Below are 16,023 nucleotides of genomic sequence, written 5' to 3' on the forward strand. Positions count from 1 at the left end.
TGACTTGCGTCTCAGAACGCGCACACAAAGCGCAATAAACGCTGTCATCATGTTATCTTGCGTTTGGATGCCTTTTGTTTGAAAACACAATCATGTGAGACACTTCTGGCAGGTCATTATACCAAATCATTCTGATGACAGACATTGGCTCAGGCATTTCAAAATGATCAAACCAACATTTAAGATGATGTACAAGTGCAAAAGTTTTTTGGGAGTGGCATTTTTAGATTTTTCTTGCCGTTTCCATGCAGCATTTTATTTCATTTTAATTTTTTATGCAATATACCAAAATGTGCATAAAATAGGTGGATGGAAACAACTAATGGCACAGTGACACACATACAAATGTCAGTTTCTTAATGTTAGGTGTTTCAATTTCCAGAAACTGAGCACTTTTATGGTTTTTCATAATCCCCCCCCCAAATAAAGTTATATTTTTGAGAAAGTGAAATGAAGGCCATTGCATTTCACCTGAATAACTTTAGCATTTCGGTTTAGCGTTTGTTTTATTTTGAGTATAGTTGCATGACTGAGAGGTCAGTGAGATGTTAAATGGTAGGATTCTGTGACCGCCTCCAGCTTCTCTAAGGCTTACAGGGCCATTGACAAGAGAAAGAACAGCGATTAATCTCAAGAAATAAATCCTGGATTAGACGCTTTCGTGTCGGTGGAACAAAACTTTTCTTTTTGACCAGCCTTAATACAGGCACCAAAGTCACATTTCAGATCTAGATATTTAAAAATGCTAAATTATTAATGGTCATAGCAGGACAAATCATGATCATTCTACTACATTAGTTGGAGCTCAGTTACAAGCCAGTGGTTTTTTAAAGGGGCTGTGAAGTTACTGGACTCAGTATTTCTACAGGGAAACCAGAGATGAGGGAATCACCCCCACCAGCTGCGTGCATTATGAAAATATTTATTCTCATTTCTGTGAAGCTCCATGTGATCCAGCATGTATTTTCAGCCCTGTTACCCAATCTCTTCCATGCATAGAATACCTGTAACCCTCTGCTATTTTCTCTCTCGGCTGTGCGTCGACCAGCATAGCCAACCATAGCAAGGCATTCTCTCGAACAGTCATTTCCCCTCTGCTTGTGGAAGGGACTAGTTCCCTAATTTTTAAACATTTTGCATGTGTGAACAGTTTCTGTTTGTTTGATTGTCACAGTGTATGAACTTCTTATCTGCCACATTTATACATAAATATGCCCTGTTTACTCAGGACTGGGTGGTGGCTTTCAAATAAGTGCAAGACATTTTCATAATAAGAAGTTCATCTGTTGTTTTTGATGAGGCCATGCGTGCTGACCCTTGTATCATTATGATTGTAACCTGATGAATGTTGTAACAGCTGTGAATGACCTTTAAATCTCCCATGCCCTCCAGCTTCAGTCAACACTCTTGTTTGTAATCTTTAAATTGTTGTTCACTCCAGGATGTGTATTTATAGATGCATGCCATTAGCCACCAAATCACTTCAGAGACCCTGATCAGTTATGAACAAGATTTCAGAGCTGAACAATTAGTGTGTCCTTGAATGACCTTCAAAAAACGAATCCAGCTCCCTGTAAAAAAGGGATTTGAATACTCAAGTGACAATTAAAATGGACATTTTGAACACAAATTTGGCCACTTTATAGTTGTCAAAGGTTAGAGAAACACATGATGAACTACGCCCTGTGTGAACTTTAGGGGAACTGAAAACATGCAGTCAATTGCTAGAATTAATAGCAGATATTACTTTTTTGAAATGAAATTATCTATGCAGTGAATACATTTATTTGTGACAAAAGTGTCTACAGTAAATAGTTTGTTGGCCCCTGTATCTTGCTGTTCCTTTTTAGTAAGGGTGTCACGATTCTCCAAATCCTCGATTCGATTACATTTTCGATTCTAAAGTCACGGTTCGATTCGATTCTCGATTTGTTTGATTGTAAAAAAATTGCATCGCAATTGCATGTTACAATGTTTACATGGTACAATTAAGCTACACTTTTTTATTATTTCAGTTCAATTCAATTATTGTGATTTGATTTAATATTGACTCATTTGGGTAAATATTAGGTAGGCTACACAAGATAGGCTTAATTTGTCAAAAAAAAAAAAACTCACCTAATGCTGTAAACATACAGAGAGCCTATCAGCTGGTAGTAGGCTATTATTTAAGGTTAAAAATAATTAAATATAATGCATTTCTTTATTATAATAACAACTTTATTTAATGATATAAGTAAAAAATATAATATGTAATATAGAACACATATTTAGCTAAATACTCTCTATAGCTATTTTTTTCTTGCCAACTACGTGCTATAGCCTATATTATGGTCATTAAATGGCTTTCCTGAGGTAAATGTGACATAATTGTTCTCCAGCTGTGTTATTGACCTCTTCACGCTGATGAAAAACACTGATTGATCGATATTATGTATGAGGAATATACATTTCGGTAAGTTGTACTGTATCTTTCAACATTGTTCGTGTTTTTCTTTACTATTAGCTAGAGATCATCGCATCTTCACGTGCGCTAGGGATCTGTCACGTAACATTTACAAGCGCCAAAACGGTATTTATTGTTTGAATTTCGTAATAAAATTGACAGAATCTGAGAGCTGAGATTTTTTATATCATAAAGTAACCTGCTCTAGTCTGTCGGTCTCCGTGTCCTCTTTGCTTCGCGATTTTTCTGTGCGTGAGAGCGTGTGAAAAGTGTCAATTGCGTGTTGTCTCACGGTGAATGCGTGAGAGTTGGCAGCACTTCAACACGTGTGTTTTTTTTTTTTTTCTTTCGCTTGGCAAGCCGAGCTGATGTGACATGGGGGCGTGACAGCATCGACGATTCCATTTTTTGATTCGATAATCGAGATTGAGCATTAATTTCGATCGATTTCGATTTAAAATCGAAATCGTGACACCCTTACTTTTTAGTAAGCTCTCTCAGGTTTGACATTAAAGAAAAATTTCCTGTTGAAAATGCATATTTGCTCTTTTAACAGATATCCAGGAATTTTACGAAGTGACCTTATTGGATAATCAGAGATGCGGGGAATCGGTGAAAGTGCCCGATGTGATGCCCCCAATGAACCTGTGGGATTTCTCCAGCATTCAAAGCACAACGGTGACTTCAGACACCCTGCCCAGCCTTAGCACCAGCATAGAGGTAAGAGTGCTAACATCTCACAAACAGTGTAAAAACATTGATGTTTTTAAAGAAAATGTCATGCTGCTTGTTTTTCATTAAACAAGTCATGCCACAACATGGTTGTTTAATTAGACAGCATTTAGATTACTAAGCACCAACCAAACATGACATGATTGACATGTTAATTGGGAATAGATGGTAGTCTTAAATATTAAATGAAAGGATGCTGTGCTGATGCTGTCATTGGGGCTTTTTTGTTCTTTAACATCATTTGTAACTGTTCTGGGGTGCATTTCCCAAAAGCAACTATAGCAAACAGCGTTCAACGTAGCTTGCGACCATAGTTGGGTAATGATGCTTTTGGGAAACGCACACCTGAACGGGAACGGAAATGTCTCCCCTACATGAAACACTTGTGCTTTTGCTGTTACACACTCTGATGTTATCATCAATCAGTCAATCTGAGAATCTGACATCTTGCTTTGCATGTTACCACAGAAGTCATTGTTGGTGGAATTCACTGTAATCCATCTTAAAGAGTCTACTGGAAATCATTCGCTGAATGACTCCTCACACTCACAGAAACTGTCGGAAAAGACACTGTCCTCCTGGATTCAGGGGGAGTTTTTTGGTCTCAGTAGCTGTGCGTGATGCTGCTGAAAACAAATATGACAGAAGAGTCTTTACGCTCCATGGCTCTAACTGCAGTCTCTGTGCATGCTGTTTGAGAGCTTGAATACTTTAGTAGCAGATGTTCTCTTTCCCTGAGCAGAGGAACAGAATAATGTACTTATGCAGAATATCCTGAAAGAAAGCAATGTTCAATCCCTAAATGACCTCTTAAAAGCACAACAAGATAGAGAAGTTGTTTCATTATCCTTTTTTAAGTAACTAAACTGAACAAGCAGTGAAAATTCATATTTTTTTAGGAGTAGATATGCAGATACCTTCAGACTTTTGCTGCTTGATGTTTGCTTGTGTGTCTTGAAAAATGATTTCAGCGCTGGTCATTTCTCACCAAACTTTTGAAAAATGTGGAGAAAAAATTGGGCGTGGAGAGGAAAAGAGAACATAACAATTGACTCCTCCAGTCAGTTTTATTTCTCTTTCAGTTAAAAATATCAAAGGTTCACAATGCATACTACTAGTACTACATGCAAAAAAATAGTAAACATATTATACATGGTTTTGTAAGCTTCATTACACACCATTACACACCAATAATTATCTTTAATTTAATAGTAAAAAGCATGGTAAATATCACTTGTGAACCATTTTTATTTTGCATCATTTATAATCAAGCTGCAATTTTGTCAAATTATGCTAATAGTGTGAACATAGAAAGTGTATCAAATGTTTATTCTTACATAATGAAATTGTGTGTTTTTAGGAAACATAACATGCCATGAAACATATCTTTATGGCAAGACAAAGGATTCAGGCTCTTTATTCCAAAGTTTCCAAAGTTCATTCCCAGTTTCAAATGTCATTCTACTATAGAATGCTGTAAAACACTGTAATGAAAGAATTCTCCTGAATGTCCATTGTTGTGCATAGTTGAAGAAACACTCATACTACTATTTTTAGTTTACTTGCTGTGTAGATAACCTTTGGCAGTCTAAGGTAACTCCAGAGGTTATCTACCTTTTTCATACGCCCCATGACAATCAGTGAAAAGTTTTCTCTATAAACGCAATACGCATTTACAAAAACTGTGTATAACGAGATATTATTCTACTCACCCTTCAACCATCGGATATTAAAAGGACAGTTAAAAGTGTAAGAGCAACAAATTACTAGCACAGGCCATTAATAACCCCAAAAGATCGATTATTTCCGCAGCAATATACATGTTATAATCAAATAAAAAAAATTTCATTTACTGGAACATTGAGTAATAATATTTCAAAGTGTTTTTCATCATTGTGATAGACAATAGATATTGTATTTAAACAAACCTGGAAAGAGATGCAAGGATTTGGGGAGAAAACCAGAGATTCTAATGCATTCCAGTGAATTATTCATGGGACATATCATAAATTAAATTGGGAGAGCAGACCACAAATGCGCAGTATATGTTGTCTTTTTTCATAATGTTACAATGGAATACAAAGGAAAAAAGAGGAAAAGAATTCAGCGACTGAAAAGAGCTCTTGCCATATATATTCTTGTTACCATGACACATAGAACATGAAGTAAATTTTACAGCTCATTCAGTCAAACTGTCGGATAAGGATTATTTGTAGCATAACCTTATGATTTGAAATGATTTGTTTAAGTCTTTTTGAGTGGAACGTCCCCAAACCGGAAGTGCCTCCCATAATCTGAAGCGCAATAGTCTTGTGAGGTCTTGTGAATGTGGATACAGTTTGTTTTACTAAAGGTTGCTAAACAAGTTTTGCTCAACTATAACATCTGACAATTGTGAAAGAACTAAAAAGATTATATATAAATAAACATGCGTTGTGCCTAGCTTCTCAGAGTTCTACAAAATTAGATGAATTGATCACTTGTAATAACAATAATGATGTTAGTTAGTGACTTGTCAGACCACATTCTTGGTGTCTTACCATAAAAACATTGTGTAAACAGTGTTGATGTAGTTTGCATGTTTGGATCAGTCTATTTGTCACAACACCACCACCTGCCTGCAGTGTGTAGACTTGTACAACATGAACACTCACTTTGAGTATATTTATAAAAGAACAGATTATTGGATCCAGTCATTAGCTTAGTTGGGAAAAAGGAACTCAACTGATTGACCAATATCTCAGTTACAACATTCTCAGACTGACCAGTGTCTTAAGACCAAATGGTGTTTACATTTCTATAAGTGAGTTAGTCAATAAGCTGATCTAATTCTCTAAACTTGTTCAGCTACTGTAAATATCACTTAGAAAACCTGTAAATCTGAGGCTTGAACTGCCAGAGCCTGAAAAATGTATCCGTTATACCATTAACGCAATAATCGCGTATTTAGAATAATTCTTCTCATTCAGCTCTAACTTACAGGGCTTTCTAATATTTTGTTTTATACAAACAAAATATTAATTGTTGCCTATTGCCAAGCTTTTAAACTTCATACTAGTGGAATGTAGGTCATTTTAAATAAACTTATCTAACTCGCACCTCTGCTGTGTATTTCAATGTCCTTTCTCTTTTCCCTCTTGTTTCTTTCTGTGTTAATAAAATGGCCACTCTCAGGACTCTCCCCTCCTAAATGAAATCCTTCTTGTGCTCGCTAAAGCGAAATCCTCCCACAGTGAGCTGGACCAAGTGAGTATCACACCGGCACGGGTCTGGTGGGTTGGGCATCCCCCATGGCCGCATGTCTGGGCCGTTCATTTCCTATTACCCTCGTCGACGGGGTTTGCTCCAAGAATAGAGGGACTCATGGGTCATTGTGCCCTCATTCATTTAGGCTCGCCTCATGGGTCTTCTCTGGACATAGGTCATAGCATTATCGGTGGGATACCAAGTTTTGGTGGCCAAGCTGTGGGTTGCATTTTCACAATGCTGAAACTTTATTCAAAATGTGACACATTTGTTTCTGAATGCGATCAGCCGATTAGCTGATCACTTTTTTTTTAATGAATTGTGGAATTGGATTTTTAATTACATGATTATTAAATTGTGCTGTTTAATATAATAATTTCATTAAATAAGTTAAAGCTTGTGAAAATGTCAATTTGGTGTTGTAAGTTTAAAAATCCCCTTTTACCAATGTGTATTTAAATCTCGTATTCAAGGACTGTATGATAAAAGTTTTTTTTTTTTATGTACAATGTGTATTTTATGTTGTTCACTTTTCGCATTGTCTTATGATTGTACCTGATATCAAACAAAATTTCATTATGGACTCATTACACAGACTTTGATTACAAATTTCTGATGCAATATTTAACATCATAAATGTAGCAAAGTTTATAACATTTAAATTATTTTTTTAACTGTACATTTATAACACTTTGTGTTATATACAGTACTTGCAAAGGGATTTCTAATACAGCTGCTGAGCTAGTGACTGTAAATTTTTCTCTTTTGACTGGCACAATCCATCTTTCCAAAGTCATAGAAATGAAATTGTATATTTCTCTTTTACCGCTGGAAAAATGGAAACACAAAAATAGTATTTGGTATGGTTTCCATGTACCTCTATAGAAATAAGTATAGTTTACTTCTATGTTCCAAACTTGGTAATGTGAAAAGGGTCCATAATGGAAGAACTTTTTTAGACAGTAATGTATATTCTGAGAGGCTAAGAGGTTTGTGTCATTACTTTATAACAAGGCTAATTGTGGGCAGTCTTGAGGGGAAACACATTACAAGTACGCAAGTTACGAATCGGCTTACTTTTTTCAAGAAACTAGTCAAGTAACGCATTGCTTTTACAATTGCAACAAAATATCTGTTACTTTTTCAAACAAGTAATGCAAGTTACTTTTTCCATTTATTGACTGACACACACCCTGTCCCCATGTTGAGATACATCGGAAGTGATCTCCTGATGACGCGCAAGTTAAAGAAGAACCCAGACGCAACTGGATCATTTACATAATGACTCAATCCACCAAGAGCAGCACAAATTAGCGTCTTGTTTATGACATGCTTTTTTGGGCATTAAATAATGGCACAAATACCAGTAAATTGACTAGCACAAACCTTAGTGAATCACCTTGCATTATTATTCATTTTAATACTCTCCTATAAATTGTGCATTGCAAAGGGAAACTCCTACAAATGCATATGCAAAAAGGTCAGCCGGAAAAATAACCCTCTGCATGCCTTTTCAGTGCTAATTTTTTACTGCGTAAATCCTGACAGAAGTTCTTTAACCCCAAAAAAGGTTTTGTGTGACTCAAGCTGTTAGTAAATCTGGCCCTTGGTGTGAAAGCACCTTTACATTTGATAAGAACTTTTGTTATACAACAAACAAACCAGCAAGCCCTGCACAGGTGAAAAAAATGCACTGCATCCTCAATTTTCAATTTTACTTCACAAGTGATGTGTGCGTTCGCCTGTTTGGGAAGTCGCAGTGACATTCCAGTTTAAGTTTCAAGGGAGTAAAGCCTGTTTATGCCATTAAGAAAATGAAATTCTGTCAAATCAATTTTGCTTTAAAGAAATGTTCATTTAAAAGCAGCGCTCATTCATCAGTGTATTATGTTACCATTAGAGATGCGCGCATCAACCGTCGCCGAGTCCACTGTTGAAGGTGACGATCATCCATTTATAATCACGTGTAACAACACATTAGAATAATTGTAATTTTACCATCGGGTGTGGATACTTAAATCAGAGAAAATTATTGGGGAGGGTTGATGATTTGTTTTTGGCTGCGGATTCGGGTGACGTTGGAGCTCATCCGTTTACTCTGAAGCATTCAGACTCTGCCAGGCGTTAACAGCTCGGGGTGAAAACGGATAACGTTGTTTATCAAGTTAGTGGTATTACTTCCTGCATATTTTATTTGTGCGCGCCCACAACGCGTGTCTTCTCCAGGTCTCTAGGCTTACCAGGTTGTTCATAAAAGCTGAAATGTGCCCAGATGTAGGCTTTTAAAGTAGTTGGAGCATTTTTAATTACTCGCACTCACGTCTCGCCTCCCTCTGCCATTGTACGCTACCGTGACAAAGCACGTACGCGACAAATGACGTCAGAAAAGCGTCAGTACATTATAATCGGTTATGGTCTATTACTGAAACGATACAGAATCGTCCTCGTCTACATCGCGATGCATCGTAGAAACGATTAATTTCGACACCCCTAATTCTCGCGAGATTCGGCGGGGCGCCACCTCTCAAACCTGCATTGGTGGTTTTGCCAGCGGCGTCCCCCCCTACTTTGCTATCGGGATGATTCGCCCTACTACGAGTTGGTTTACCATCGAAATGACTTCGAAGCTGTTATATTAAGGTACAAATCTTGCATAGTGTGCCTTTAACTAAGTAACGCAATTAGTTACTTTTTTTAAGGAGTAACGCCATATTGTAAAGCATTACTTTTAAAAGGAACTTCCCCCAGGGTGCTGGTGCTTGATCTGAAGCTGCTCCACACCCCGACAGCCTGCTGGTCTTGAACCAAAAACCCCTAGGGCCCTATCAAATATCTGGCGCAATGCAGCGCCAGGCGCGACACAAGCGTTTCAGCCCGACGCAGTTATCATTTTCACGTCCTGCACCACGTTGTTTAAATAGCAAATGCATTTGCGACCATTTGTGCGTCCATGGGCGTGCTGGTCTGAAAACGAGGTGTGTTCAGGCGCATTGTTGGCGCGTTGCTATTTTGAGGCAACTGAAATAGTCTGCGCCATTGACCAACAAAAACCTCGTCTAAAGTCCAGGAATGTTTTTTTTGTTATTTAAAGAGCGCGTTAGTAATGTGTGCCTATAGGCAGGTCCACAACGCAAGTACACTTTATCCTGTAGATGGTCTGCTTGCACTTTAACCTTGCGCACGAGCAGATCCATTTCCTCACTAGAGAAGCGTTCAGTTTTTCCGCTTGCAAATTCCGCCATGTAAATAGTGAATCCGCCATGGCGCGAGCGCAACTGGCTTGTATAGGGAATGGGAGATGAGACTCTGATTTGTTTATTGCACGTTACGCCCAAAACACACCCATTACTCATTAAGAGAATAGAGACAACCCTTTTGGACCATGCGCCGGACACGCCGACTATTTTTCCCGTCATTAAAAAGTGGATTCGGACTTGAGGATTTGTGCCCTTGCTCCGTGCGCTTTAGACCATGCGCTTAGATCCTTAAAATATGCCCCTAATGTTTAGAAGGTAGAGTGTCGAAATAATGTCAGTTTAAATAATTTTTTTTAATACAGGTCAGTGTGGTAAAAATAACATAAAACTTAAATGCACAAACAAACAAAAAAAAATCCCGCTCATTACAATCAGCAAAGCAAAGTGCCCTATGTTGGGATCCCTTTCTTATGTTCAGCATGTTTCGTTATTGAACTAGTAACAAATATAACGTGTGGACTTAACTTACCATTGTATAAAAAGCAGCTCATAATGGCGTTGAGACACTGAATTAATTACTTGGATGTTTAGAAAATGTTTGCGATGAATGTGTATTTGTAAATCAACGTTCATTTTCACAAGTCAGAGGAAATGTTGGCCGTTTCTAAGTGCTTTCCAGCGGCCAAGTTCCGACTTCATTATAGCACTATTTTGTTGGAAACTAGGTTACCCAGTGTTCTTTTTGTTTTCTTTGGTCCAGAAACCTTTATGCAACAGCAGTGTGCACTAGTAGAGGCTGCTTCTGAAGGGAAGGGCTGATCACTGTGCACATCAAATATTTATTCTTGCACTGCATTTCAGGGCAATCTACAGTATGTGCTATAAAAGGCTGCTTTTACACCGCCAGCTCAGTGTTAAAATGTGTGTGAGGTGACTGATGGTTGGGCCGCTTCAGCTGGGAACATGCTTGAGTTTTGCCAAAACACTTTCTCTGTGGGGTGTCTGGATTTCTCTCTCCTGGATCAGTTGTCACTTTCAAATCATATGGTGTCAGTCTTTAAAGGATGTGGCACATTCAGTTGTGAATGATTTATATTGCAGTGTAATTTTTAAATGTTCAGAAAATGTACAGCACTTTACTAGCATAATACGGTTCAGGTAAATTCTGGAAGTTTTGATTATCCTGAAGAGCCATTCATCAAACAATTGTAACAGAGATATTATTTTTTTTATTTGAAGATATATGATTTTTTACTCTGAAACGAGTTTTTTTTTTTCTTTTTTCTTTTTTTTTTGCTTGCTAATTAAAAACATACATTTACAATGTATTAAAGTTTGTTCATGGGTCGCAATTCTCCACGGACATTCAAATATGTCGCGAGGACTTTTTTGATGTAATCTGATGCTGATTGACATATAGATGTCTGGGACCGCTGAATATTGTTATCTCTATATTAGACAACGCGATCCTTTCGTAATACACAAGTTTTTTCTTTTTTCGCAGAATCCAAGAATGCGGGCACGCACTTCCAGAAAGACAGACGTTGTCTACAGCGGTTTTAAAAAATTGGTTTATAGTCGCAATAAAGTAAAGTTATTTACTTTTCAGTTGAATTAGTGAGATGCTGGATGAAGCAGCGCGCGCGCTCTCGCTGATGCTCCTTCGGGTTCACTTGGAGACATGCGCGCATCTCTCTCTCTCTCTCTCTCTCTCTCTCTCTCTCTCTCTCTCTCGCGAACTTCATCGGCATGGCCAACATGGAGAGCAAATACAAACACGTGGATGGCTGTTATTTTTCTCTCGTTCCTTGAGGAGTAGCGGTGAGCTCCGCATTTATGAACGGATTCAGCGTGATTCTCGTTAAAGAATGAGATGCTGAGAGGCGCGAGGTCTCTGTCCGATATGAGAGAATGGACTGCATTTGTATTGTTACTACCAAGGTAAGCACACAGATTAACGATGATTTACTGCGACCATCTGAGTGATTGCATTTACTGCATTATAGTTCGTTTTTTTTTCTTCTGTGTACAGCAGTACTTTACTAATTACATAGTTATGGCAGTATTATCATCTCGTCCTGGGGAGTCAATTTAATTACTTTTAATATAATATTGTTTTTATTGCTGTTGTTGTTATTGTCTACTAAATAATAATTATAATAATACGATTTATTTTTTGTTTCTTTGGACAATATACTTAACCAACAATATAACCAAATATTCGAGATTGGGGGACCAAATGTCAGTCTGCCATTTGAAAACCCTTATTGATTGAGCACTATTCATTGTCCCTGTCATTGCCCTGTATTTAACCCAGGGCTTGCCCTGATCAGTTTGCTGCCCTACAGGCAAGATTTTACATGATGCCTCTTGCATTGCAGTCAATTCCACTGATTATTATTGTGTTCATATACTCACACTAGATCTGCATGATTCTGGATTTTTATTTTTTTATTAGACAATTAAACAAAATAACATGTAATTTACTAGAGGTTATTACAAAATGTTGATTGCAGTCTATTTAAAAATATTGAATTATTTTGTTTTGTTTTGAATGAATGAATCAATGACTAACTCATAAAGAGTTCACTTTTATTATTAGATGGATCAGTGTTTTTGAACAAATCTCTTAAATGATTCAGTGCTCTCACAATGCATTTTTCAATGCCAAAGATCACAATCTTTTAACGATTAACCGTTCAGCTCTGTTAGCTAGCTAATTCAAATCATGTTGTTACTAGCATAGTCTAACTATTATGCAATTAGATAAACTGTTCATTCATTTCATTTCATTAGCTTTGTCTTTATTCCCTTTTTCTTCCCTTCTCTTCTTCATTTTCTTTGTTGGGCACAAAAGGGCTTCGGTCTTTTTGACATTGTAGGCTATCTGGCTATAATGCTAATTTAGTCATGTGAAATCGGCCATCTGTCAAGTCTGTGAGTCACATTTTTTTGTAATATTTCAAGTTAAAAGTATTAAAATAGTATTCGTAATTTTTTTTTTTAAATAAAAAAACCATGGCCCGGCCCTGATTTAACCGATTCTCAGCAGCACCTGTTTGGTTATCTGGCTTTGCTCAGCATCTTGAAGCTTTTGTTTTTAGGTCATCTACTCAAGTTTAAGACAATGTGCTGTTTTTGTTAAACTCATTCCATCCAGATATTATGATTTATATCATCCCCATATTTTGGGCCTCAGTGCTCTCCTTTCTGCCAAGCAGAGCTTCTGAGCCCATATGATCCAGAAGAGCAGCCTGCCCGTGAGCCATGAAACTTACCATCAGAGACATCACATGTCTTCTTTCCTAGTATCCCCATGTACCAACAATACCAAAAGCTTATGGGACGTGCTGTCCAAAATGGCTGATTATATTACCACTGGTGTGATGTCGTGAAACTTCTGCACTTTCTTCCCCCTGTAGTTTCTCACTGGGCTGTTGTTCAGCCATTATATCTGTTCATAGATGACTGAACACGCAATGCTGAATTGCTCTTTTTTTTTTTTTTTTTTTGAAGAAAGAAAGATGGCAGCAGGAAGTCTTGACAATATCTGGTGTTTTGTATGCAAGTCTTTCCCATACTGCTTTAAAGCCGTTTATCTCAAGGGTCTTCTGTCATTGATCTTGACCTTCATGAGGCTGACGTCCTGTCTTTGATCTCTAGTACTGGCTCTCTTAACTGTGGGCTGAAATACCTATTGCTTGGGTCATATTGGACTATTTATCAACAATATATGAATAGCAAGCATATTGAATATTGTGTTAATTTGTGGAACTTTTTGTAGTAATAAAACGGTTTTCATATGATTCGAGCCAGTATATTATTATATTTGAAAATTCTGCATTGTGTGTCTCTTGGTTTGGGAAACTTGACCGTATGAGGTGGTCATTGTGACTGGGCCAGAACAGTGTCTGATGTGTAGTACTTATTTTCTGTTATATTATCATCCATGGTGTGAGAAGAATACATTTTCATTATTTTTTCATTATCAATGCGTGGGCAAAATTTTGTATGAATGAAGCACTCTCGACTAAGCTGGACCTAATGATGACTATGTAAATAAAGTTGTATTGCACTGCAGTGCAAGCTGAATTTTGGCTCAGCGTGGAGTAACGTTTTGCACTGAACTGTACACACAAATCGCTGAATGTTTACTTCATTTCTGTACTGTTTACTGTGATAAATATTTATTTTCAGCTACTGCATACACTTAAAATTTATCATCCCTAAATATAGACTCCACCAATGACATTTCTAAGTAAATTGATGAATAACCTATGAGCTTCTGTTGTCAGAAATGTTGCAGATGAGGCTATTTCTGCTCGAGACTCAAGAGAGCAGCGTTTGTGTCCCTGTGTGGGAATTCTCTCTTTCTGTCTCTTCTCCTCGTTCAGACTGCGAGGCTTCACAGAAGACGGGCTCCAGTTGTGTGGAGTGACTGCATGTTTTCTGCATGCATGACTGCTCATTCTCATGTCTCCTCTGGTTGGTGCCAGCCTCAAGGCATGCCAGACTTGCAGTTAAAAGCACATAGATTTCCATGCGGGCTTTGCATCGACTTCACCCAATACCAGGAGGCAAAGTCAGAAAAAAAAACTTTTAATACATCTTTGGCTTTCTCACTGTCCTCAGAAAATACTTTTATTTACACCTTATACATTTATCAGAATTTAACTAATTTAAACTTTCCTCTTAAACATTTTCTTTGCAAGTTGCTGATGCTCTACCGTCCACATGATATTTGCTTGTCAACATTATGCACTCTGAAACGCTTTAATCAGGGTCAGAGTTTACAGTGCAGCTTTTATTAAGTCTACAGGCCTATTAAGCTTAGCAGTGGAAAAGAGCTCTGTAATAAAAAAACTAGCCATAGACTGCCCTGAAGAATTAAACAGACACAAGTAATTCAGCTCAGTTATGTGTGTGTGTGTGTGTGTGTGTGTGTGTGTGTCTGTGTGTGTGTGCACCGCCTAAATATGGTGTAGTACGGCTGTGTGGGAGTCGTAGCGTAGCCTGCATCAAATGTCATGCTACACATTATCTCAATCCATGCAAATGAATGACTCATTGGTTCAGAAATGGACCATTCTCCTCTGGGCATTACATTCTGCGCTAATCACTGTCTTGAGAGGTCTCACAGCATTAATAGATTCAGATAAAAGTAGGAGGCACCATTGTCATCTAAACGTGAATTGCTATACTCTACCACATGGCTGATGTCTCTCAGGTCCCTGTTACTCTTGCCATTTTTTTGCATGGTGGTGAAGATGCCAAGCTTTCTCATTCTCCTTGTGCTTTTATGCTGAATTATGCATTTAGTGTCTCTGAGATATCAAGCTGGAACACAGTATTTCTTCATCTAAAAATACTCTGCTGTTTTTGGGTCCAAGAATCTACTGGTCAGCACTGATGGAGTAAAGGCCCGTTCACACCGAGGGCGATAAATAGAACAATAACGTTAAAGATATAGTTATACAAATTCTGGAGTGAAAATCGCGTTCTTCAGGGCACTGCGATACGACCGAAAAGGCCACCTTCACTTTCTAGATTAAAGGGGCAGGGGCCGTTCAAAAAGTTTAGCAGATTTTTAATAAGTTTCGATAAGTTTAGATTTTTAATGTTTTTAAAAGAAGTCTCTTATGCTCACCAAGGCTGTATTTATTTGATATATATATATATATATATATATATATATATATAAAAGATATAACAGAAATGTATACTTTTGCATTAAAAGGATGCATTAAATTGATCAAAAGTTACAGTAAAGACATTTATAATGTTACAAAAGATTCAGTTTCAAATAAATGAAATAGAACTTTCTATTCATCAAAGAATCCTGAATTATTATTTTTTTTACATATAGCACATAGTGAAAATGACATGATACGGTGGGAACTGAATTTAATGTAGCATACCGTAGTTTGAAATCAAGGGTTCAAAGTTTGTCGATCGCATTCAATTCACACAGACTGACCGTCGCGCATATCGTAACACGTTCATGCAGGCTACAAATGCACACTTCATAATATCTGACAGCTGGATTCGACTAAGACTGCAAGGTTTGTGAAATTTAAATGTTTATTAGATGTTCAAATAATTGTTTAAATCATAAAAATGCATATTTGCTGAATGCTGATGGTAAATATGATAAATGAGAAAGTATTATAGTGTTTGCCTTTCTGTTGCTAATAATATAAAAGCTATACTTTTTCATATACAATTTACTTTCTTTAACAGTTTTATTTAGTAATCATAACTAATGAAGATGTAGAATGTGAGCGCTGTGTGCTCAGGCGCTGCCGTTCTCAGAGCACATGAGTGTATGAATGATGCATGAATGTTCTCAGTGAAGATTAGGGGTGCAACGGTACAGATAGCCCACGGTACGGTCCGTACCTC

The 16,023-nt window shown here is 37.4% G+C and overlaps 1 protein-coding gene across 37 annotated transcripts in view; it reads left to right on the forward strand.

The window, feature by feature from the left end:
* Positions 1–16,023, forward strand: part of dlg1b (discs large MAGUK scaffold protein 1b) — a 133,017-nt gene that overhangs the window by 10,704 nt on the left and 106,290 nt on the right. For 21 of the 37 annotated variants that reach the window (XM_079877292.1, XM_079877293.1, XM_079877306.1 and 18 more), the window contains exon 3: positions 3,003–3,166. In XM_079877292.1, the coding sequence (XP_079733418.1) occupies positions 3,003–3,166 (164 nt within the window). Of the gene's footprint in view, positions 1–3,002; positions 3,167–6,352; positions 6,425–16,023 lie in introns of all 37 variants that reach the window. The other 16 variants (XM_079877324.1, XM_079877327.1, XM_079877298.1 and 13 more) reach the window with 1 other exon arrangement.

Source organism: Squalius cephalus (genome assembly GCF_949319135.1).
Source record: "Squalius cephalus genome assembly, chromosome: 7".
In the NCBI taxonomy this organism is placed as follows: domain Eukaryota; kingdom Metazoa; phylum Chordata; class Actinopteri; order Cypriniformes; family Leuciscidae; genus Squalius; species Squalius cephalus.